The 26,392-nt window shown below is 36.8% G+C and overlaps 1 protein-coding gene across 2 annotated transcripts in view; it reads left to right on the forward strand.

The window, feature by feature from the left end:
* LOC118777140 (VPS10 domain-containing receptor SorCS1) overlaps positions 1–26,392 on the forward strand; it is a 162,272-nt gene that overhangs the window by 129,455 nt on the left and 6,425 nt on the right. For both annotated transcript variants that reach the window (XM_036527893.1, XM_036527902.1), the window contains exons 9-23: positions 26–205; positions 1,498–1,644; positions 3,765–3,867; positions 6,245–6,321; positions 7,653–7,744; positions 9,508–9,615; positions 14,942–15,059; positions 16,832–16,965; positions 20,304–20,417; positions 21,346–21,517; positions 21,908–22,094; positions 22,392–22,525; positions 23,331–23,454; positions 24,306–24,418; positions 25,274–25,408. In XM_036527893.1, coding sequence (XP_036383786.1) covers positions 26–205; positions 1,498–1,644; positions 3,765–3,867; positions 6,245–6,321; positions 7,653–7,744; positions 9,508–9,615; positions 14,942–15,059; positions 16,832–16,965; positions 20,304–20,417; positions 21,346–21,517; positions 21,908–22,094; positions 22,392–22,525; positions 23,331–23,454; positions 24,306–24,418; positions 25,274–25,408 — 1,938 coding nt within the window. The remainder of the gene's footprint in view (positions 1–25; positions 206–1,497; positions 1,645–3,764; positions 3,868–6,244; positions 6,322–7,652; positions 7,745–9,507; positions 9,616–14,941; positions 15,060–16,831; positions 16,966–20,303; positions 20,418–21,345; positions 21,518–21,907; positions 22,095–22,391; positions 22,526–23,330; positions 23,455–24,305; positions 24,419–25,273; positions 25,409–26,392) is intronic.

Here is a 26,392-nt window from a genome sequence, read left to right on the forward strand (position 1 = left end):
GAATCACAAAGGCTTTGTCTTCTAGGACTGGCATGTAATCAGCACTGATGAAAATCGAGTGGTTGCTGCTGTGCAAGAGTGGAATCAGAATGACACCTACAACCTGTATGTGTCGGAGGCGCGAGGTGTCTTCTTCACTCTGGCCCTGGAGAATGTCGTGAGCAGCATGGGACCAGAGGGCAATGTCATGGTTGATCTCTACGAGGTATGTAGCCTTGTAAGATGCTTGAGTTTGGTGACAAAGGCTTCTGAGAGTTAGCATATGACTCGGCTACAAATGAGCTGAGAACAGCTCAACCCTGCAGTTTAAAATCTGGATGCAACACATGCCAGTATTGGGTGTTGAAATGACACCAGTGTGTGGATCATGTACATCTGAAAGTATACACAATTGTTCCACTAATGACTCTTCAGTTTGATCGTGGATCAAAATTTTGGTTTTGTTTTGTGTTGTCTTTTGACATTTTTAGTATGCATATTAAATGGAAGAAAACATTCAGGAGGCCTTTGCACTCTGATGAAGATACAGACAACAGAGATGCAGTGATTTGTATTTTGATTGAACTTATCTTGAGGACACGTTTCAATTGTCTGTGTACAACTGTATAACTGTGGCATAAAAAATGAAAAGCAACAATGACATCTAAGAGTATGCCAGATTAGATGCATGATATGATATTCCTTAAAGGGGTGAATACATTCACAGCTCTTTTGTGATGTGCCAAAGAACACAGACTACATAGGTATTAAAATATTAAAACACATGATGGCTCTGGGATTTTTGCTTGTAGTTTGAACATTTATAAAGAGTAACTGTTTCATTGATAGATGTATAGGTGCATTTATATTGTAAATGGGAATATGAGTGAGAAAGGAATCTACAAGCAGAGGGAATCACCTGAATAATCTTATCAAATAATTCAAATGATACACTGAAGTCACAATCAAATTGTTATCATTTATGTGATCAGACAGAGCCCAATAGATTGACTGGGATCCTCGCCCTAATAGAAATCACTGCTTCAGAAAAAATGTAACTCAGCCTCAGCCTCTTTAACATGAAAGTTTGGCCTCTTCCTTATCCAAGCAATACAACCAAACTTCTGAAACCTTTGAAATAAGAAACCATTTTGATTGAAAAGCACAGAACACATTCTATTTTTTGGGTCAATTTACATACCTATGGCCTCAGGGTTTTCAAGTGCGTTGTTATTGAGATGTGTAATGAAATTTTCAATAACTTCTTTGCTTTTGTTGAGGTTTATTAACCTCTGATCTAGTATTATTCGACATGGATGTAATGATTTTTTTTTAAAGCAATGAACAGAAGTGCCTTTTGGTAACACCACGGGTTCTGGCTGATATTACTGATCACTTTTCAAAAACTGGTTTCTACCCCCTTCCCGTAAACCTATGGCCTTTATAGAGCTGCAGCCATGCTGGGCTTAGCCATTATCTAAGACTCATTCATTTTTCAGCTTCTTTCCATTTTCCTAGGTAGCAGGGATAAAAGGAATGTTCTTGGCAAACAAAAAGGTTGATAACCAAGTGAAGACCTATATCACTTACAACAAAGGGCGAGACTGGCGCTTGCTCCAGGCTCCTGCTACAGACCTGAGGGGCAATAGCATCCATTGTGTGCTGGTGAGTGTGTTCTTGTCAAAGGTGTTGTCAAAATTTGAATGATCGAGACATTTAGGACCTGAAAATGAGCACTGCTTATCACCGAGGTCTCAGAGTTAAAAGGTCATTCATTCGATGCTGTCCAGCAACCTGACTGCACACCCAAAGGAAAGTGCCATTCAGATAATGAAGTTTGTCCTCAAATGGACATCTCCTCTTTGTGCTGTAGTATATTGCTGCATTAACAGTAATGGATTGGGTGCCAATATGGTGCATTGTTTTAGGGGATGGGAAAGGTTGCTGTAAAGCCTATCTCATTTGATTGTCTTTATTATAATTCCAAATATTTTATTAAACAGTTGTATTTGTTTACACTGTATCTTAAAGGGAAAGTTTGTTTCTAAATCCTGCTCACAAAAAAAGAAACATAATACCATATTTTTAAGCAGGTAATTATGTTTTTAAATTGTGTGTGAAGGTCTGCCTCATCTACTTCACTAATTTATTCCTGAGACATAGTCCATTACTCCGTTCATAGGGTGTCAGAGTGGAGCAAAAGACTGGGCAGTCCATGAAAGTCTAGTAAGATGAATAAGTCAATGGATAGTGTGGTAGAGTTTTTCAGATGCTCTTTGATGGCATTTTTGGGGGGTGGGGGGCAACAACAAGAAAACATTGTTAGGGTGGATTTTGATGAACATCTTCATCATAATCACTGATTTTGGCAAACAAAAGCATCTAATCAATGCTTTGTTTACACCTCAATATCAGACAGTTTTCTATAAAAAGGAAATACCATATCTCTACACTGTGAAGGTACTTGAAAGTTTTAATGACTCAGAATATCTGAGTGAGCTAATGATGGGCACTTGGTGTCAAGTTCTCTTGCTTATAATTGGCTTCTTTTATTCATGCAACATCTGGAGTGTTACAACAGCTGTTACTAGGCAACAAATGTAAATGCACTGTTGATTTAGGAATAAATCTGAGTGGCTTTGCTTATTTTTGGCTTGTTCATCAGTAACTACAGAAGTTTGGCTTCACTTTTTTTGGAACCACTCGCAAAAAAATGCTTTTAAATAATATATCAGACTGTATTTTTCCCCTGCTACTGCATGACACATTTGTCAGCTGCTTGAAGGGTTTTTGTCTGTGTAGTTATTAACAAGATCAAGCCATGAAAGGGATTTTGATACACTTGCAGAGGATGGTATGTACTGTAACTCCAAAAGTAAGTCTCAGTATGTCTAGACAAACACATTTGTACTACAGTACATTAAGGGTGTATTTCACATATGTGCACAGTTATAGAGTAAGACACTTCAAATGTGCATGAATGTACACAGTTGTAAAATAATAAGGGCATATTTAAGGTATTTAAATAGTTTTATTGTCTCTATTGCAGAGTAATGGACAGTCACTGGTTTAGCTGCTAAATTACATACATGTCCTTTAGTCATGTTATAATGGCAGTGGTGTTTAAACTATTTTAAATAATGATACATTTAATAATGTATGAATTTTATCATTAATTTACAGATCAAATGTTAATATGTGCCTGATTGATCACCCCTCTGTTGACATTCAGCCTAATTTTAAAGCAAATTACATTGCATGCAGTACTGTATTTCATCAACATCATAGATTACTTTATTTTCAGGAATTTCCTTCCAGCGAATAATGTCATATGCTTTTCAAATGCATTTTGAAATCTAATAAAAGTCTGAAGACAGAGTGAGGTGCTGGGCTTTGACCTGTTTACTGCACACAGTAGTAATTGCTCTTTAATAAACGAATTAACTTCACTGTGGTTTGCCTTTGACTATGTGCTGTATTACAGCCATTTGTTTGAAAATGCCCAAGTATCATTATGCCCCCTAATACTCTTCCCAACATGCTATAGGCACTTTCAGTGTTGTAATGAGTAGTGTGTCAGTAAAGGTTATTCTAATCGAAATTAATGGGAGAGGTAACCAATTGGGAGCATGTCTGTAATGGAATCTGTAATTGGGATTTATGCAACTCTGAACTATTACAATGACATTGGACTTTGGCTGGCATAATGTGAACTGAGGATGAGATAATTGCACAACAGTAATTGACTGACTGCCCCTGCTCTTCTTGTTTCTGTGTCAATTTAGCCATACTGTTCCTTGCACCTACACCTGCATGTATCGGACAACCCTTACACATCTGGCAACATTGCTAGCAAAGACTCAGCCCCAGGGATTATTGTGGCCTCAGGTGGGTATTCTTGAAACTGTCGGTTTGTCACATTCCTAAATTGCTTTCTTCAAGCAGAGTTTTTGAATCGTAATAAATTGTCTGCTTACAATTTGATTGCATTTGTTTTTCAATGAATCCAAAAACTAATGGAACATTAGGGTGTTTCAGAGCTTTTGTTTCTCTATTCAGGATATCACTAGAAACATGCTTGCAATTCCACTAATTATTACAATGTTTATAAAAAGAAACATAATCAAAATGATCAAACAAACTTGTCTTTTGAATCACAGCGTTCACAGTTACATGCTGTTAATTAACATGTTCCTTGAAAAAACTTTAGTAAACAAAACATATTTATTATTTATCCAAATCAGTGGGATACCATAATACTCATAATACTCATATCAAATACTCCTCAAAATCTGGGAGAGCACAGGCAAGCAAGTGCTCTCCTGCAAAACACGTGATGACAAATGCCTCATCTTTTCACATCAGAGTTCTCAGAGTCAGCTGAAGACGTTTCATGCACAGCTTTGTAAAAGCGGATTGGGCGCTCAGTTGACCAGCAGGTGTCACTAGTGTGCGATGAAACGGACAAACCCTTGGCTGACCTACAGACCCTTATTCCCTAGCAGAACAAAGCCATTTTGTTTTACTGTGTATGTTCCCAGTCGTCATTAGCTTATGATATTTCCAGGATCTAACCTGGACAGAAGAGCCCAATTTACTTTCAAATCAAATGCCTTGATCACTGAGCTACTTGAGAGGTAATTTATAAGTTTTGATGTGACAACTTTTATAATTAATAATGCTCTTGCAAAATGATACATATAAGACAAAAATAAACATTTAAGCTAATGTAATTGAACAGCTGTTAAGATCATTCTGTAAAAATATGACACATTTAATACATTTTTGAAACACATAGGTCATGAAATATTGACTAAATTTTTGATATATTTGAATATGTTAAATATTTTCACAAGTCACACAAATTCACAAATTTACTCAGTTTTGGTAACACCTAAATAATACAAATTTTACTGTAAACGTTTATGATTGTAGATCCAACTGTTTTGGTTAAATTAGGGAAAAAAACAACATTTAGCTTCTATGTGGGAAAAATGGCTGCATTTCGTATTGCATTAGGCATTCCATGTGCTCTGGCCTTACATCAATTGCAGACAGTGTCTATTGGTCATGTTATTATTATTTTATGATCCAAAACCATGGGTTTACTTTGTTCCTGTGGTGCCCACGAACATTCAGTCTCTTGCTTAGGGTCTGCACGTGTATTGAATTTCTTAAATACGCCAGATAAGCAAATACGTTGATATGAAGTATTTCAATTACATCTCTGTCATATGCATCTCAGTGTATGCACCGATTTGGTAAGTGCCACTCAGGAAGCAGATGAGAATTAAAGAAATGGGAAAGCATATTTAGAGTGCTACCATTGCACTGAAGTGCTATTTTCCTAACGAGCTGCCCTCTGGTCTTCCTTTGTCTGCAAATGTTTAGTTTATAAATTTGAACCTGCTAGCGACTTTTCAGTTGTATAAGGCTGGTGTAAGGCTTTGATCGTAATTGTAATAAAATGAACACAGGAAGACTAAGGATCACTCTTTCAAAGAAGCCTGAAGTGATTGACTTTCTCAGTTCGTCTTTGTGAGGCACTAGATGGTGTAATGCAACAAATGTGTCCTTTCTGTTTTTTTATGTTTAAACCATTGATGTACACAATAGCATGGGTCAGATGATGAAATAAATAATAATAAAAAAACCAAATTATTTTCTCTTAAATGTATTGGTTACCATATCTTTTTAAGTAAACTGCTCATGTGTATTCCCGTGACTATCTGTAAACTGGAATTACGATTTTTGTTAAGCTGTTGCTTGCTGTAAGTTGCTAGTTGAAATTGATAGAATAGCATACTTATCAGTTGCATAATTAATGATTCATTTGTGGGACAGGTTAAACTAGTGAACATGATAAATGTGAGCATGTTGATGGTTATTCTACTTAAGACCTGAAATAATGTATTATTTGAAATAAAAGTATTTAGGCTATATTAAACATATAAGTGGTATAAATAACTCTGAGTCATGCATTTCTGTAATATATTGGGCACTTAATCATCCAAAGTATTTAAAGCTTATTATTTAAACTTTTTATGTAATAGAATACATACATTGTTTGTGTTTCAGACATTATTATCCATTGCAGCTAGCATAACTTTTATGTATTAATTTTCTACAACTGAATATTACTGAAACAATTCAAGTACATTGCTCAAGGGTACAACAGCAGTTATCCCACAGCCTTACTAATCATTGTGCTTTTTATGGTCAAACACTTTGTCAAGCTGAAAAATTCCTCTGCTTTCCTCTTAAGGTTGCATTGGATCAGAGCTGACGACCACTAATGTCAGTATGTTCATAACTTCAGACGCTGGGAACACATGGAGACAGGTAAGAAAAAGCAGAAGTGGACATAATTTTGTGGCTAATTTATGTGATCATAAAATTCACTTCAACATGGATAATATCTTTAAAACTTTTTTAATTCACAGAGTGGTGGTTTATTATGGATAATCAAATGAAATCTTCAAAGTAATTGGATTCAGCACTCCATACGATGCCTGTGGGTGGGCCCTTCTTTGATTTGACTTTGTGTAATTTTAATTTGCAGGGCTTGTATCTAATTAAAAAGGTAGATTGAAAGCAATTAATGGGGAATTGATGTGACAAAGTTCGACCATGCTGAGTATGGTGTAAATTTTTGTCTGATGTGTTGTCAGAAAGAATAATTAACCCACAGGTTTGAGCTGTTCCACATTTGAGGTGTGTGTTGGGGGGTGGGTGCCTTGATTTGTCATCAATATGCATTTTAGATCTTTTTCAAGGTTCTAATTAAAATGAGAGCTATGGCCACAAACTCTAATTTGCTGTGTTGTGACTTACTTCAGAAATATTTTTATCCTTTTGCCTAATGGTTTCAAACTGATGCCAATACCTCTGAGCTGAAACAAGGCATGAAAGTCATCTATAAATCAGAAGTCTTCATTTGTTCATTAAAGATTTTCTCCTTCCTCAACACAAACAATTAATGTCTTTGTAGCAACCTAAGCCAAATATATCCTTCAGAATTGTTGACTGCTTTGTATAACAACTGATTTGAACTCGAGAAGGTGGCACACTCTCTCCTAGAAGCACTGGCTGCAAGCACTGCAAATGTTTTGTTTCTCTAACTGCTGCCATGGCTATCATTTAATTTTCGTTTTGTGTAAAGCAAGGGTGTTCAAGGGATTTGTTGTTCTTACTGTGTGATTGAATCGGTACGGACTGTCCAACTAGGCAAGAAAAACTGGTTTGTCATCAGTGTTTGAGGACTTCATGCTTAGAGCTGAAAGAATATAGTAACTGGGATATTTAGATGTTACCACTTTCACTATGTGCTTCAGTTCAACTGCATTAAATTATATTTTTGTGCCACTAAGCCTTGGCTGAAAAGACAAGGTTAAGATGGAATTTCCACCATTACAGGAATTACTGAAATTAATCATGTATGTATTAATAAATTTTAAAAGAATGAGGAAAATCGTTAATAAAAGCAGATTTAATACATTGAGATAAGTAGAGATTTTTCTTTGTCAAGTTACAGATTGGTTAGCATTGGTCATACGTACAGCATTGCTGTGAAGCAAACTTGTAAGGTCAAGGACGGGACTATGTGTCTACACTTTCATGTGCCTGACCTTTCACCTAAACTGAATTTGCTGCCACTCCCTTTTGTTTTTCAGATATTTGATGAAGAGTATAGTGTGCTCTATCTGGACCAAGGTGGTGCACTTGTGGCAATCAGGCACACACCACATCCCATCAGACATCTTTGGTAATGTGTCAAAAAATGGATTTTGTGCTATTCACAGGTCATTAATTTTACATTTCACATTAGCTGTGCATCTTCTACCACATCTGACAATATCTACTTCCAGTATGTATGATTTCCTACAGCTATTATCAAATGGATTGCACTCACCAGTTAGCTATATATTGCTGACATTATGTTCACATTTCTATTTTTACCTAGCTTTATGGATACAATTTATTTGTTTAAACAACAGCAATATTATATACAAGAAATAAATACATATTGGATCATTTCTAAGCTTTATTTTTAAAATTATACTTCAATCTTCATAGTACTGCACAGAGGGACATCACATCTTTCCCAAGTAATGAATTTTAGTACAGAAGATATAAGGATCATTTTGAGCCAAACGTTAAAGTAATCTTTCAAACAAAATATGATGAAACACATCTCAAACAATATTTTTATAACTGGTCAATTAGTGGAAGCTACTACAACTATACAGATACATCCAAAGTCTCCCTGTTTGCCTGTGGTATGAATGTGCACGCATGAATGTTGCATTCATGGTTGTCTTGCAAACAAAAAGCCTCCTTTGAAGGCAAGTCATAAAAAGAGGCAATTTAAATTTTCCAAACTACATCTGAATGACAGCATGTATTATTGCTAGATAAAATTAATACTGAGCTTTTTGTACATATTCATTGGCTTTCTATTTGATATATAACATTGAAGCTTATGCTGAGAAAGAGCCCATACGTACGGTGGACGGTTTCAGATATTTTGGAGTTTTCTGCATCTACAGGAGACCTGTTCTGGAGCCCTGCAGAGCAATTCTGCCACAGGGGATCAGTAATAATTCCATTCTGACATGTCATAACCTAATAAAACACTACAGTAATACAATAATGTATTTTCAGTGTAATCCATGTCATAGGAGCATTTACAAACTACTAATTATAAGGATATGAATAAATGTGACCCATTAATCCATCCTGAGTTCAAATTCATTCTTTGTGAACAATGTAAATTTGCTCTTTGTCATGGTATTCAGATTTCAGTGTAACACATAAAAGTCAGGAGATGAATATAAAAGTGAAAGGCACTGGTATTATTTAAAAGTCATTTTTAAATGAGTGAGTTTCTAAAGTAACTTAAGAAGTGTAATGGACCCTGAATTACAGCTGTGTGAAACAGAAAAAACATTTAACAGAAACAGAAAAATCATTTAACGGGTCAAGGGGAACAGTATTGAGGAGCATGTGCAAGAACATATAACTTCATGTAATGAGCACAAAACCTGGAATTCTGAGTGGTGGAAGAAAGTGATAGGGTCTGATGGGTCGTCATTTACTATGCTAAACATGGTGGTGGATCTGTTGTGATATGGCCAGCCATCTCCTGGGAGTTACTGGGTCATTACTCTGCATGGTACAATTACTGCAAAGGAATGCAAAGTCATTACAGGCGACCAAGCGGAAACATTATTTCCTCAAGATTTTCCCATATTCAAAGAAGATAATACTGCCATACCCACCGCTAACCTGATTCATGAGTGGTTTCATGAGCACCAGGATGGTGTCAAACACCTTCCATGCCCTCTGTAACCACCAGTTATAAGCATCGGTAAGCCTTGGGAATTGGTGAGACGTAGAGCTCAACTCATTAGTTGATAACTGTTCACATATTATTTGGTGTTTCCGGTATTTTTGTCTAACCATATACAGTGTATGTTTCTACACACACCAGCACACAGTTATGAATGACTCTGTGGTTTCCTGCAGGCTCAGCTTTGATGAGGGCAGACTCTGGAATAAATACAGTTTCACCTCCACCCCCCTGTTTGTGGATGGGGTTCTTGGAGAGCCGGGAGAGGAAACCCTCATAATGACGTGAGTGTTAGCTAGAAATCAATTGTGCTAATGTCTGTATTTTATATTATTATTTTTTTTTCAGAACAGCTAAATGTGCTTATTTATGTTGGTGGGTCTTTGGCCTTGATTGTAACAAAAGAAAATAGTGTACCTAATATTCATGACATAAGATCATCTTTATTGCTGCTGTGGCAAGAAATGTGTAGCAGCACTTCCTCAATGAGCACTGTACACTCCAGCAATATAAACTAGATATTGTGTCTGCTTTCACATCATCCGCTGTTGACTATGCTGCTTACATCACATGTTATTTTAAGACTACCTTATAAAACCGTATAAAACCTTTGATAATTGATGCATACACTGATACTTGTTAATTATGGCTTTTTTAACTAAAAGTAGTTAGCAAATAGCGAGTACATGTTAAATGGGTAGTGATCTTCTAATCAGATTAGAGTTTGACATTAGTTAATAATCTGTGTTTTAAAAATTGATCAGAATTTGAAAAACTGTTCAGATTTTTTTTTTAATTCATGTCATGTTCTAATACTCAATGTTCATTTAAATGCATTTTAGTTTATTCCTTATAAATACCAACAACCAAAATTATAATGCTGCTGTCTGGTTGTAATGCTCGAGAGTAAGACTTGGTATTACAATCAATAACAATCAATACAGTGATTTAAAATGAGATTTAAATGTAAAGTTTAAATATAGAGATATAGGTACATTTGGAAGATGCAGAAAGGTGTAGAGGTTAATGTTTCATGTTTTTATGGCTTATTGGTCAATTGCATTCATTAATTTAAATGAACTAGACTACCTAGTGCAAAGCGTGCTTCTCTGTTTGTGTGTGTGTGTGTGTGTGTGTGTTAGGTATGTGAGGGTAGGAGGGAGGGAGAGAGAGGTCCTTATTGCTGATTTTCTTTCCTTTAATAAATAACAAGCTTCTGGAGTTTCCAGGTCAAAACAAGCTTCCAGAACATTTTGATCAGTGTAGATCAATAGCTTGGAAGTCAGCAAGTCAGAAAGATGATCAAAACTAGGCGCTAAATGCGGAAAGAAAAGATAGTTGAAAGTCCTTTCTATAATGAGGACCTGCGTATGATCCAAGTCACTCTTTCGTGTACATGAATGAATGCACTGAAGGGTACATCATGACTTCATAAAATCGAACTGATACACCCAAATGACTGCTGGACAAGATTGTATTGATTTCCCAATTGTTTTAACATTGCATGTGTGCTTGCTTTAGGAAATAGCTCTCCTCTGTTATGGGAATACTAAAGCCTGGCTGTGCTGTAGCCTGGCACCACATCTTGATGTATGGATAGCCCTTTTGTCTGTAGTGTAACCTTAAGGGGATTCACCTCTTCACCACCAGATGGCAGATGATTTTCAATGTATATCATATCCAAGAAAAAAAGGTGTTTCTTTTACCCTTTCCTGTCCTCTGAAAAATGATTGTATACATAAATGAAGCAGATGGGTGGATTTAATAATAATAATACTATTATGTTCACCATGGAAACATTACATGTTTGTTCTGGCTTTTTGATTGAGTACTGTCATGATAGCAGTACTTATGAAGTACTTATGAAAACAATAAAATGAATAATGGTCTGTCAGTCACAACTTGTGTGTTTTCCAGCTGAGGGCTGCTCTGCAATGTTACATTATTATTATTATTATTATTGCTAGTATTAGTATTTAAAATTTAGTAAAATGTTGATTAAAAGTTATGACAAACATGATACAGATTTTTTTTTGTGACAAGGAAAATTTAATTCTAACAAATTCAACAAATGGTTGAATGAATGTAAAAAAATACATTTTGAGTGGTGGAAATGTAATATACAAAAAGAAACAGTACATGTAGTTTAAATAAATTGTGGGTCTTAGCCTAAATTTTTTGAAAGTCCAATTAAGGAGCAAAATCCAATCATTGAGCTTTACAGTTCTACTCTTAATTTTGTCACATGTGCAGTCAGGCCTGGCACCATGGGGGAGCTTAGGGGTGCATTGCACCACCAGACTGCCCTCAGTGCACCCCCAGTTGTCTCCTTATTTCCAGATGTCTACATAATATTTATGACTTTTTTGGGCATCCCCATGGATTGCAATCGCACCCCTCCCTACTGTCTCATGGCGCTGAGCCTATATGCAATGTGTTCTATTTCAATTTCAGTTTCATTTTCAAACAGTAACCAAACAAATACATCTTCAATGACTGTTTACATGTTGACATGGATTAGAATGCAGCTAGCTAGAGTTGTGAATATTGAGGAAATGTTTGTTTTCAAAGTACAAAGCTGATAAATGATAATTATTATTACGAAGTGTGACTGTCTTTATTTATTAGCCAAAGTCAAAGCCTTTGAAAAAGCATGATTTGACACATATTCAGTCTGCACTTAAGTACCAAGGAATATTATAGAATTAGGAGTTGTGGACTGTTTCTGTGTCAAAAGAGACTTTGAGGGGTTATGACCTGATCTAATTTGATATCTGGATGTTGTTGTTGTACCAAATAAACACACTGTCATGATATTTATTGGCAGTGCAAATTTCAAAGCTAAACTTGAATTACTTTTTTATTACTATTTTATTTGAAAATCTACAGAGCATTTTTCTTTTTACTGGCATAAACCTGTATAGTACAAAACATTTCTTCTGTATGAGTAGAGGCTGGATGAGCAAACCAGACAGACATTTGTGGTAAAATTGAGGGAATTACCAAGCCAGTATTGAGAATAAAGATATATACATGCATGATACAATTTAGCATTGTAAGCCGTGTAAGTTGTCGGGGATGAGGATATTAACAAAGAAAAAAATGGACTACTTCAACAGGGAAATGTATAACCTAACTATTGCCAATAATAGCAACAATTACACTGTCATTTCTGTGACTTTATTAAATGCGCTTTATAAGTAATGCTGGATAACAGTATCTGCTAAATTCCAAAGTATAAAATGTACACATAACAATAATAACAATTACAGAATACTTACTTAACAACTGAGAAGCGTACACTTTTATTGAAAGTGGTGCAAATTATTTTGACAGCTTCATATTTATTAAGGTGGTGTTTGACAAGTTAATCAAATCAGCAACTCTAGGTTTGAGCCCTTCTACTATTATTTTATGATTATTATCATATTATTATTTATTATTATCTGTTGGCATCTCTGAGCCCTGTGGTAACAAGGCTTAACAATTCTGACTTCTCTGAAAATGGGTGAATTGCATTTTTAAAACACCTATTGGGGGGTCTGTGTTGCATTTGTGTGTGTGTGTGTGTGTGTGTGTGTGTGTGTGTGTGTGTGTGTGTGTTTGCGTGTATGTGTGTTGTGCTGATTGTGGGGTGGGAGGTATGGTAACTGCCATTGAAAAGTATACCCTTGCCATTGCTGAACTTTAAAACTCATCCCCAGAAGAATCAACAACGTAAATAGCAAGTGGAACTGATTAGTCAGACCAGCAGACTATGAAGTCTATGTACAAGATCTCCCTAGTAATAAGGCATCAATCACAGCTTCTGTCATGTAGCAAATATTCAGGAGTGCCTGGAACAAAAAGCAAAATGACATAGAAAAGGTAAGAAAAAATTATTTTAATTCATAGTTTTATAGTTGACTGTACATGATGCTGTACCTAATTACCTAATTGTCAATTGTTATGCTTACATTACCCATATTTGTAACTTTTTTTTAGGTGAGATTTTTATGTATTATCAAAAATGGGAAGGACATACTGGAAGTTTATCTAAAGCCTATTTGTTCATGTATTAGCTTCTAGAGAATGATAACACAGGCTTCTCAAATGAGAAATGTGCTTGATTATTTTCATATCTATACATTGAAAAATGATCAGGCAGAATGAAATGTTGAAAAATGAAATGATGAACTTTTGAGTATTCAAAAAGCATTTCATCACTATCAGTTTCATAGCCAGCTATTAAAAAACTACTGTAGTAGCTAGCTAATTGTGTTAGCTTACATGTTTTTGCTCAGCCCAGGACTGTATAACATATGCCATGCATACCAAAACATGAAGCATTAAAAATTGATGCTTTGCGTCATATCACCAACAATAAGAGCCAGTGTACCATATGTGTGCCACTTCAGGTTCTTGTTGTTTTTTTAAGTTTATATGAGGGAGCCACTTGCTTAAACCATTGATACAAACATTGAAAAGTTCACTTCATTTCATTTTGTGAGTGAACGTACTTTAACATGATGACACCAATATGGCTATATTTCTTTCCTGTTTGATTTGCAATTATTTTGTTCCGCTGCTGCCAGGTTTCTTTAATTGGTAGACAACCTTTTTGTGGTTTTCCTATATAGATAAACAGATAATTACCTGAACAATCTGTATGGTACTCATAATGGAAGATGCAACCTTCAAATGATAAATGCTTGTTTTCCCGTAATACTCGGCATACCTGATCAGAAGCTTATATGACTTCTATAAGCATATAACTCTCACATTGAACAGTTGTTGCACTTTGATATGTAGAAAGTGGTGTGTATTGTTCAAAAGTAAGAGCCGTTCAATGTTTTCTCTCCTCTTCACAGGTCTGGAGTACCTCTGTAGACAGACGGCAGTTCAGAAGCTACTGATCTGCAAATCAACACTTCAGATGATGACAAATTCGTCTCAGCTACTAAGTCCTATAAATACCAACAAGAGTGCTTTTAAATTAAATTGGTGCCTGTGCATTAGATATGTGGGAGCTCCTGAAAATGGTTCCTCTGTCTGATGAAGACTTAATCAGGCTCAGCATTTCACTGCCTCACACAGCAGCATGTGAACAGCTTTATTTGTTTGTGCAATAGCCAGAGGTGCAAATTTATGCTCTATTAACCATTAATGAAATCAAACATCTTTTATTTATTTTATTCAATTTTATTCATTTGTTTTTTTGCAAACTAGCGAAAAAATATTTCCACTATTATAGAGCACGGGTGAATTTTCACAATAAAGGAATTGAGAAATTTGAGGAGGAAAAAACAATGGATGAATTAAACGCTGTTTGTATGTTTATTGTTTTATATGTGTTATCATTTTATTTCAAATTCTTGTGCAATACTTTCTAAAGATCTCGATTTTTAGGGGTTTATTTCAGACCAGGATAGGAATTCTGTGTTGTTTTGGGACAATGTGTTTTTGAGTGTGGGATTTTTTCTCTGTACCTTTATGCACTTATATGCTAAACCACTTTCAGGGAGAAGACTTTTCCATAGGAAGAAAAATATCATATATCACGTTCTTTCCCATTATGAAAACCATTACAATTATGTGAAATAATGTCTGCTTGTTGTTTCTGTTTTGCAGTATCTTTGGTCATTTCAGCCATCGCTCTGAGTGGCAACTTGTCAAAATTGACTTCAGGTCCATTTTCAATAGGAGATGCACTGAAGGAGATTATCAAACTTGGCACCTGCACAACCAAGTGAGAACTCCAGTCTCTTTCAAGTTATAAGTGATATGTGTTTCAGTCTGTTTTCTGTGGGGTTTTTTCAGGGGAACTTGGAGAATAATAGTTTTATTATTAAATTATCACCTCATTTTTATTCATTCCTATAAAATTACATTAAACACAGGTAGACTGATCTTATTGCAGTGCCGATATTTTCATGATTTATGATGATTTGCGATATATTCATGATTTAGTCGGAGTGCCCCTCTCAAGAAGGCAAAATAGATTGGTCTTTCTTCAGTATGTTGGTGTTAAACATAATTAAACGTTTGACCATGGGGGTTGATTACTAAAGAACACATCTGCATTTCACTCAATAGAGAAGACATTGACAATATCCTTGGCAAAATTGAATGCCCTCCAAATCGTCTTTGTCTCCTTCACATTGCCTGCATGAACTCATGGCTCCGAACAGTTTGATGGCCCCATCTCTTGACAGCTTTGAGAATAAAGAAAGTTGAAGCAGAGTTCCATCCTGGACCTAGAAATGTTAGGCATGTAATCACTGCTCTTGATATATGCCTTTCTATCGGCTGTTGAAGGCTTCAAACAGCATAAGGGCCCTGAGAGCAAGCTGTAGGCTCAGAGCCAAGACAAGTCATGCTCATCAGAGAGCTCATCTGTGTAGACAATGTTGCATTAATTGTAGGTACAGAAGGACTTCTTGAAAAACCCATTTAGAATATTTTCTGTGTCTGTGCCGTATTTGCCATTATTAGTATCAGGAAACACTGAAGAAAAACTAATTTGCATACGCGTCCTGCCTTCGGTCCCTGACGGTTTTTCACCTGAATGATTAATTCATAGTATAGATGGGTCAGGATGCTTTCACCTTTGGCTAGCTGACAAGACCCACATGAAACAGCCCAGTAAACTGACCATCAAGATGAAGGTGATGATCTGAATGGATTGCCTGTTGAGCAGTTTTATGTGCACTTGCAGTGCTTGGCTCTCTCAAAGCTGTCAAGAAAGGAAGATACATGGTTTCCACCTCCAATGTAGGTACTGCATTCTCAACACTGGCAGGGCAAAGTCACAGACACAAAAATGCTATCTGGAGCAAAATGTGCCAAGTCCACAAGAGATGACTCCACAGACTTGGAGATGCATGAAGTCTTAATTTTGATTTTTATGCTCCTTATGATATGCACTTAATGTTCTTAAATTTGCAAGTCACCCCTGAGAGTATGCCTCTGTCTCAGGCATGTAAGAAAAGAGCAGAGTGAGGATCAACATAGGAAACAAAACTGTCTTACTGACAGAAAGCAGTATCTGTTGCAACACCTATGGTGAACTCTTCCAGGATATTTTTCAGAAATCCAGCAGAGGTTTTATCTTTAAAGTAGTAAGAATTATTGTTTGGGTTTTTTTTGTTATAAATTGGTGCATTTTGCAGGACATTTATTTCATTGGTATTCTACACAGCTCAGAGAGCAAAGTTTCCAGTTGGACTGCCACCTATACATGACTGAAAAAGAGATCTCGGCTGTAGCAAAAGCATTTTTCTCTCGTTAAGCATTATATTACCACAGATACATTTCAGTCTTGTGATAGTTATTAATTGCCAACTTCCTTATTGTTAAATTCAAGAAGTTAACAAAGCTGAAGTAACTGAAACGTAACTGAAACTCTAAATTGTTGAGGATTTAGACTGTTGACAGATATAAAATCGAAAAGACAGCTGAAAATATTATGTAAATTCGATAAGGTGTTAAAAATCTGTTTATCTTAAAATATCCTTACAGGGTGAGCCATGCATCATGGGAGTGAAGAGAATCTACCAGAAACTCAAACCCATTGCCAGATGTGTGATGGGCAAAGATTACTCAGTCACAATGACATCTGAGCCTTGTGACTGTACAGAGTCAGACTTTGAATGGTGAGTATAGCTGCTGCTAAAATATGTAATTTGAAGAAGATGCATGCGAATGTATTGAATTTAATCTCAGTTGAGGTTTAAAAATAATTTTGAAAGATTTACTCAACATCAACAATGCTACTCATATGCAAAAAAAAAGATGCACTCACTTTACCATTGATATCCATTTCACATCTCCTTGAGGCCATCCCATCAATCCATGGTGTTCTTTTATCTTTAAATGTAAGCATTCCTTAGTATTATTAATTTCTTGCTATTATTTGTGTATTTATTATGCTTTATTTCAAAAGCATTGTGACACTACAGGCAACATCGAATTTTTGGGCTTATAACTGTGAGATGTTATGAGCTTATCAACATGGGATATATACATTTATTTATTTGAACATAAAAAGGTATGTTCAAATGATGCTATATATAATAATAGTTTTATGACTGAAAAAAAAAAATAAAAAAAGAAGTCAGATGAGCAGAAAACAACCTTTCGCAGAAAAAAACCACATTGAATTCTGAAGAGGCATGAAAGTGACAGTTATATTATTTGCTGTTCCATATCCACATTAAACATTGTGAGCCAGATGTGTGTTCATGTTTATTTTTGCACCACAGGTAGGAGAGAAGGGACAAGATAACTTGCAAAGCCTCGCGCTGTCACAGTGTTCACCTGTTTTTTTTTAATGTAGCACTATTAAGCTGCAAGTGCGCGATGGAATAATAAATAAATCAGCAATATATAAATAAATAAATCTGAGAGAAGATCACCGTCATGGATAGGCCGCTCCAGATTTGAATTACATTGGGATTTTGTGGATTCACTTGGAGACTTCTGTCTGCTAAATGGAAACTAGTCAACTGCAGAGCTTCAAGCTGTGTGTGTGTGTGTGTGTGTGTGTGTGTGTGTGTGAGAGAGAGAGAGAGAGAGAGAGAGAGAGAGAGAGAGAGAGAGAGAGAGAGAGAGTTTTATTTAGAAATTCCTTGTGTAGACATGTTTAAGTGGTTGTAATCTAATACGCCCCGACTGTTTTTCTCTTTCCACAACCATTGGTTTACAGAACTAGCCTTATTACTTAAGACTGCAAATGTATTTGTTAAACATTCTCATCAGTAATTACTGCTACCATTTTTTTTTCAATTTCTTCACATTAACAGCATTATTGATGCTCTGTTTGTAGATCCTCAAATATGCAATCCCCAGGAGTGAGTGGCTATTTAGAATGAGACTTTTATTGGCGATAAATCATCTTGTGTAATGGCTTTCATTAACAGTCGCAGCACTGGGGTGCATCTATATGCATGTAGCACTAATTGACATAATTTGTCCCGATCATTTTCAGAAGGAACGGTTGCATTGCATTTTAATTGCAGGACAAACAGCTTTTTTTCTAGTTTTGATATTTGTCATCATAATGCTGTAGTACAAAAAATATTTGCAGCAGAGGGCTACACTGGATAAAGAGTAAAATAAATGTTCATCTGCATGGTTGTCCCACTGTCAGACATTGTGTTTATTGCACATTTCCACCACTTCCCTCAATGATATGCTCTGCTTCTTTTGACTCAAAGGAAGTTTCAGCTGATATCAGTAAGTAGAGAGGATGTGATCCACCTCCACTCTTCCACACTAAAGTGTTGTTTGTAGCTGTTGATTGATTCCCTGTGGAAAACACACTATGTTCACACCTGTGAAAATGTGTGTTGTAAGATTGTGCCCTAACAAACCCAATTTGATTGATTTATTGCTAAAAATCCAGCATGCTTAAGGATCAGGGAGTTGGCCCAAGGACCTATACCAGCACTGTGTTCGACTTCAGAAGTGCATCTGGTTGCCAGAACCAAAATTGTTTAGTTCTTTGTTTTCCTGCTTTTTCTGTAGCCGTTTTCATGTACTTTTAACAAAAATTACTGTGAGTATTTTTTTGTATTTGAAAACATATGGAGGCAGTTTTCACCCATCTGCAGTGATAGATAGCTTTACAGTAATCTGCTGACTCTCATTTCAGGAAGTGATTACATGCACCTGTCTTTTTGTGAACATCAGTGTTGCTTGGCATGTCAAAAAGAGATTGGTGTCTTGTCAGCATTTCTGGTCTGCAAAAGCTGGTGATACACAATTTCAAAACATAGAAATTATTCTCAGATTTTGAAGGTTGTTTCTGGCAGACAGTGGTTTACCTCCAAAAACAAATACCATGTTGCTTCATAAACTTCTCCACCCAACACATTTTCACTCTGATTTCAGTATGCCCATAGTGTTAGGTTACTTTATTTAGCTTTATGTGCATCACTTCTCTAGAGACATGATTTCATTTTTCCACCAAAAACATCCATAACTCCTCTATCGATTTCTAGAAAATGTCCACGTTTAAGCCCACTGAACCCTTAACTTGACTTTTTCTCAGAGAGCTTGATTTCATCAGCCTCCTTTTCCTCACACAATATTTGCTCAACCTACTTCCTGGCTTCTCTATTTCCATAAATTTCAGTTTCAGAAAAAAACAAAACAATTCATGTTCCTTGTGTAATACAAGTACAAAACTGATTTGTGGCCTACTTTTTGTTCAAACAGTTACAGGGGGCTACAAATGATTTTTTAGTCCATTATTGTGTGCAGCAGTGTAGGTTGCCACCTTTTGTGTAAAGATGTCACAGTTGCAAATCTCATGCTACAGTGGAGCAAAATATTCAAATGTATTCAAATGACAGTGGGCAACTTTAAAAAAGAAAATAAATTGTAATAATTGCACCTGAAATTTGATGTAATACATTTCTGCATTCTGAATGCAAATCAAGAGCCACTGAAATTCTGATGCAATCCATTAAAATGATTTGAAACCGATCCTTGCTACGTCTGTGAAGATAGATACAAACCAGGCACAGAGGCAGTGGTGGGCAAGCACTTTGTTGAGTCCACACCACAGACAGACATCCAATGAACATACATCATCACTTCATGCCCTTTGATAACTCATGCTTTAGTAAAGTGTCACTGAGTGTCAACATGGGGAAAAAATGGTGAAAATCATTGTGAAATGCATCATTACAAAAAATGCCAATTTACCCACATATATCCACACATATAATAAAAATGATTGATATCAAAATGAAGTCAAGTTACACGTAACAAATATGGGCCACATTACCGCACACAAAATGAACTGAACCCCAGTTCCAACACCCAGTGTTTCTTAGATTCTGGTGTTCATAAATGATCTAATAAAGAGTTCCACCCTCCCTTTATCTTGCAGTCAAATCCTGTCCAATGGGCATGTATTTCGAAGGATAGTCCTGTTCTCGTCACCCAAGTACATACGGGATTCTTTTCTGTTCAAACATTTTAGTGATTATGGATACGAGAGGCAAAGTGACGGGAAGTGTGCACCAGCCTTTTGGTTTGTTCCATCATCAATGTCAAGGAGCTGCACCATCGGAAACAGTTTCCTCAACAGTACAGGGTAAGGGAACCGTGGATCTTTATGTTCAAATAAAACCACCTGTTGCTCAACCTGCTGTCCATCACCATTGAAGGAATAATTTTTTTTCTAATGAACTTAATTTTATACTTAGTATTTTCATGTTTAAAAGCAGGGAAGACTTGTTTTTCTGTTTATATTTTTAAATCTTTTCATCCTAGGTTTTGTGATCGTGTGTTGAAAAATAATTACAAATAAGTAAATGTCTGACAGGTCAATACAGTGCTACAGTTTTCATCATCACTCAGCATCATTGTTATAACTGAGGTTTTTTTAACTGAGGAATTTTCAGACAATCACTACACAATAAACAAACCTGTCCCATCCAAAAGTATAAAATCCCAATCACCACCTCCTTTGTGTCAGCTGTTCACAGCATATCTCTCCCTCTCTGTCTCCCCCTTTTATTTTTATTCCTGTTAATGATGTCCAAAGGGGGCTGGGGGGTCAACAATCTCAGCCCATGGCCAGGTCTTATCCCCTCATCTGACTCCAAGCCAAAGATCAATACCCCTGTACCCTCATCAACAGAAACGCTTACAAATCTTATTATATTAAAATTCATATCTACTGAATAACAATTTATGGTTTTACTAACAACCTTCTGATTGCTTTCTGAAGTGTATCCCTGCAGATTGGCAGTATAATTGCATGTTGTTAACATTATAGCTTCACAGCTGGTGGCAATGTCCATTGCCATTTCTGTAATGACAGTTTGTGGATTTTTTTTTTTTTTTGGCAGAGCTATGTTTAAATCCATCTGTGTATAACTGAAAGTAGGAGGGTGGCATAGACTGTTGAAAAGTTAAGAATTTGCTTGTTTGGTGTGTGTGTGTGTGTGTGTGTGTGTTTGTGTGTGTGGGGGGGGGGGTGGGGGGGGGGGATGTGGGATTATGGGTATGCATGCTAGGTACAGGAAGGTTGTGTCCAATAACTGCACTGGTGGGGTGATTGAGGAATACACAGCCAGGAAGCAGCAGTGCCCTAATCGTGCTCCCAGAGGCCTTCATCTCGTCACCAGCGAGGGAAAGCTGACAGCCACTCTGGGCAGCAATGTCACATTCCTTGTCTTTCTGGAGGAGGTAACAGTTTGAAGTTGAATGGATGAGACACATGATAGTGAAAATCACACTCCTACTCCACACAAAGCATATGCATCAATTAACACTATTTTGTTAATATAACAGCATTCATTGAGCATACTCACTTGACTTTCACAATGACCCATGGGCCCAGATGTGCTATAGCAAAAAATGATACTTAACTCACTTTATTGTATTTTTGAATAACACTTTGAACTTTGATTAGACAGTCTTCTCAATATTGAAATTAAGCCATTCATACAACTACAACAGCCACAATATACATGTGATGATAAATAGTTGCAAAAGGCAGCTGACCCTCCTTATATAACAATAAGACAAATTTGTCTCCATCAGGCTATGCATAACTTGACAATTTCCCTTTTGTAGGGTGATGGGTCTAGAACAAGCATCATGGTGGATTTTGGAGATGGAAATGCCATAACATACTCCAACGTGAGCTCAATCGAAGACGGAATCAAGCACGTTTACAAAAGTGTGGGGATTTACAGAGTGTCTGCCATTGGAGAGAACAGTCTTGGATCAGACAGCATGGTCCTCTACCTGCATGTAACATGTAAGCCCCCCCCCCCCCCCCCCCATTAAATGAGTGAGCTGGCCACCCCGCGTGTATTTGACAGATGTGATAGTAATGACTTATCGATCGGGGATGTTGAGCCGCCCAATCTGTCTATCTGATGTGCCAAAAGTGCAAATAGGGGTCTGAACCACTCTTTGTGCCAGAGATGAAAAATAACACAGATGGTAGCGTTTCCCAACAAGGACCGTTTTGTGGAAACCCAGTGGATTTGTTTAGCAATTCAGCGAGCGACTTCGAATGGTTCACTTTTTTTGTGTTTGTGTTCTTGACTAGGTCAGCTGGAACATGTTCATCTTTCTGCTCCCTTTGTGGCTGTGAAGAATAAAGAAGTCAATCTTACCGCAGTCCTGTGGCCAAGTCAAGTGGGAACAGTCACCTACATCTGGTGGTTTGGAAATAACTCAGAGGTTTGTTGAACCTTTTACATTTTTCCCTGAACTATCAGCAGTTATCCATCAGATTCAGTAGTTCATGTAATCTAAGTACAATGCACTTTTTCTGATATTTGAGGAATTACTTTGGCAGGTGTTATACTATTTTATAGTTTCTTGTAAAATATTATGTGGTTCCTGAAATTATAAAAAAAAGGATATGTAAGTGGTAAAACATAGTAAAAATCCATTGCTCAAATTTGGCACAGGTGGTATTGTGGATGGATTAGACAGACACCTAAAAAGCCTTGATGGTACTTAAAATAGTAATGCCATATATTGGAGCCAATTTATACTCTTTATCCTTGAATTAAAACAAAACATTGAGACAGAAAGGACATTACACTGTCACGTACAAAAAGAGCTGTTTAGCAATTAACAGCCAAAGCCTCAGGTGTGGCATCCGATCTTTGTACAGTGTTATTGCAGTCATTCTATTTTACTGTCAAGGAAATGAATCAAAGTTAATTAACGCTTCTTAACTTTCTGAGAGGTTTGGGGATAGTTCCCTCTTTTGTCACATAAATTGGGTGCATTAGTGTCCCAACAAATTTGAATTTATGCAAGTAAAAAAAGTAAAGGGGGGGCACACAGACATCACAGCTGTCCACCGAATGTATTTCTTTTCATAGGAAATCCGTTAGACTTATTTATGGTGGTTGTGGAAACAGGGCACAGTTGTCTTAGTAGGGTAAACAAAGCCACCATGAGCTGTTAACCAGGTTGATAAGAAACCCCAATGGGATCCACAGGCCTCTGTCTCTTGCGTTTGAATTTCCAGCCAGTGATCACCCTGGAGGGAAGTGTTGCATTTACATTCTCTCGGGAGGGAATCAGCACCGTTACAGTACAGGTCTCTGCTGGGAATACCATCTTGCAAGACAAGAAAACAATTGCTGTCCACGGTGAGCAGTATATTTGTTTTATCCAAAGGCCTACTGCCAAAGACAGTAGTTTCTGTGAATCCTGAGATGGTTGTCATACATTCAGCAGTTATACCAGTCTAGAACAGAGCTTTTAGGCAGTGTGTTCAGTATGATTTGTTGAATCTATTCATGAGTTTTGAATACAAGCTATGTGTTTATAAATGGGTTTTGCACCCTCTGTTGTTTTACCACTTGAAATGCATGTCGTGTATACCCATGGCCAGCAGTGTAGTGGGGATTTTTTTAGTGGGGGAATGCCATTTTATTGACGTCATCACAAAGAATGCCCCACGTGCACGTACCCACACACACACACACACACACACACACACACACACACACGAAAGTAGACTTAATCACCAGATACAGAAACTACTTATGCTTACTTTAGCTACTGTATCACAAAAACATTATCAACAACATTCATAATCTATTTCTAATATTAAAATTGTAAAAAAAAAAAAAAAATTAAATAAAAATAAAATCATGCTCGGAGAAGTGGGGGAACGGCATTCCCCTGCATCCAACGCCCACTACACCCCTGCCCATGACTTACACTGCATTGAAGTGTTTCCATAAAGTAAAAGGCAATGATAGTGTGTGCTGAGTGCCGTGATTCTAGAATATAGCTGCTTGAATTTTAAAACGTACTGTAATCTTAAAATATGTGTATATTAATCCCAATAAGCAGATGGGTGGACAAACTATCGGGCAGACGGACACTTTTCATTTTTATAAGACGAGCAGGAAGGACGGGAACACAGAGGGAATTTTCCTGTCAAGATGTGTGTTATGTGCAGACCATAAATGTGCTCTTTTTCATTTTGAAGAATATTTCAGATCGCATCTTTTAGCGTTTTCTTCCAATTTGGATGACCACAATCCTGATGTTGCCGAATGGCGGCTGGATGTCAGCAGGGTGATCAAGAATTCCATGGTCCACGTGAGTCGAACACATGCCTCCTTCCCTCTGCATCCCCTAGCAGTCTATACACCCAAGCACACTGCTTGTCCTACCGTGCCTTTAAAAAAAATGCCTCCTGCTACTTGAAAGGTGTAAGTGATGAGCCATACTTCAGGAGCAGCCTGTGAGGCACATTCTCATTGACCTTTGGTCTTCTGTGAGATGAACGCCGGTTTTATGTTGTAAACTGACAAAAAAGTCATGTACATTTGGATTGCGCTGTAAAGGGCTGCCCTTTTGCAAGGTTTGTCATATTAGATTTCATAGCGATTCGGTATCACTCAGTTGAGGGTCATGTTTGCAGAGGAACAAGGACACACATATATACCGCAAAATAAATAAATCTTGCTACAGCAATCCCTGACTGATGTGCGCGTTTCATTTGCTTTAGTTTATGGCGTTGCAAAGAAATCAAGGCTTTAGGAAACACTTAAAACACACACCCGTGAAAAACAGCAAAAGTAGTCCACTGTTTCAGTTCCACAGCACAACATATCCTTTAAGATGCAGGATTCTGGTGGCACAATTAATATTGTTTTATTAATATTATTGCATGTTCAGGGTAAAGGATCAGTAGCAAGTGCTTCCTCGGTCTGATATCATTCTTACATTATTTTGCTATCATCTCAAACAGCAGTACTTTGAAACAAGACTCTACAGTTAATATATCTCATAATCAGGCAACTTTTTATCTACTGTGAAATAGTTCAGAATTAGAATTATACACTTTGGTGGTTTTCTTTTAATGTTCTTCACAGTGTGAAAAGCAATGCAACCAAAGTAGATAACCATATAATTTGACCGGATAATTGCAGCTTTTTTTTTTCATTTTAGGCCACAGGTGTCAATGAAGATCAGCTCCTAGTTACTGTCCTTCCAGGTTTGCCAACAGCAGCTGAATTCTTCCTCCTGCCAGATAAAGAGTTAACAGAGGAAAAACCGGACAGAACTATGACACATTTAGATCAGGTAAAAATATCAGCCTATAATTATAGAACACCATGCACATCTCAGATCAACACAGGCTGGATGTTCAGTTGCATTTGCATGATTGATGTAAGTGCACCCCTCAGTTTCATTGTTACAGTTGAACACAGGTGTTTGAGCTCATGTAGTTACATCAATTGGTCCTGAAAAAAGTTGTCGCTGTGGTAGTTCAGGCAAATATACATTTGTTTCATTAGGAGCTTGGCTGTACAATAAATTCTGCAAATTCATGCAAGTGTTATTTGAAATGTTATTCTCCAAGGCATACTTTTTGCCATTTATGTGTAATGCCTTAAATGAGAGGAGAAAAAGTCACTCTCTCTGGGGTTTTAATCATGTCTTGCAAATAATCTTCATGTTATGAATTATGTTGTAGCAGAGATTTACTTTATGGCCACATTTTCAGATTTCCTGTGTGGCTATATGTAGCATTTCAAGATGCATTCATTTGATTCCTGAGTCAGGTGTTTATGTGTTTTCTCTGAAGGCTGGTTTATTTATCTTTTATTTTAAGATGTTGTTTGTCTGGGGAAAGAATCATTATAGAGAGTGGATGCTTGTCCTTGAATTCATGGAACAAAGAAAAGGGGAAGCAATTAACAAGGCTGATTTTTTTTTATTTATCTGTGCAGTCTTCATTTCTGCATAAATGTAGGTGATAAGTAGGGTGCAACTTTGAAGTGTAAAAACATAGTAAATATGAGTCTGTGTTTACATGTCTGTGAATAGTTTGTGACAACATGCATAGTGTTTACAGTACAATCCATAGTACTAATAGCATAAAGCAAAATAACATTGTTGTTTTTATTGTATTGGGGTACCTACACCAGTTCATAATCATAATTTATCATAATTAATTTCACAGGTTGCTGTGCAGAGCAAGCATGCTGTAGATTTAACCGAAATGACTGCAATCAAACAGACAGGGATAGCCCACAGCTGTTTTCATTTTTCCTCCACTAGATG

The sequence above is a fragment of the Megalops cyprinoides genome, chromosome 1 (genome assembly GCF_013368585.1).
Source record: "Megalops cyprinoides isolate fMegCyp1 chromosome 1, fMegCyp1.pri, whole genome shotgun sequence".
NCBI lineage: Eukaryota > Metazoa > Chordata > Actinopteri > Elopiformes > Megalopidae > Megalops > Megalops cyprinoides.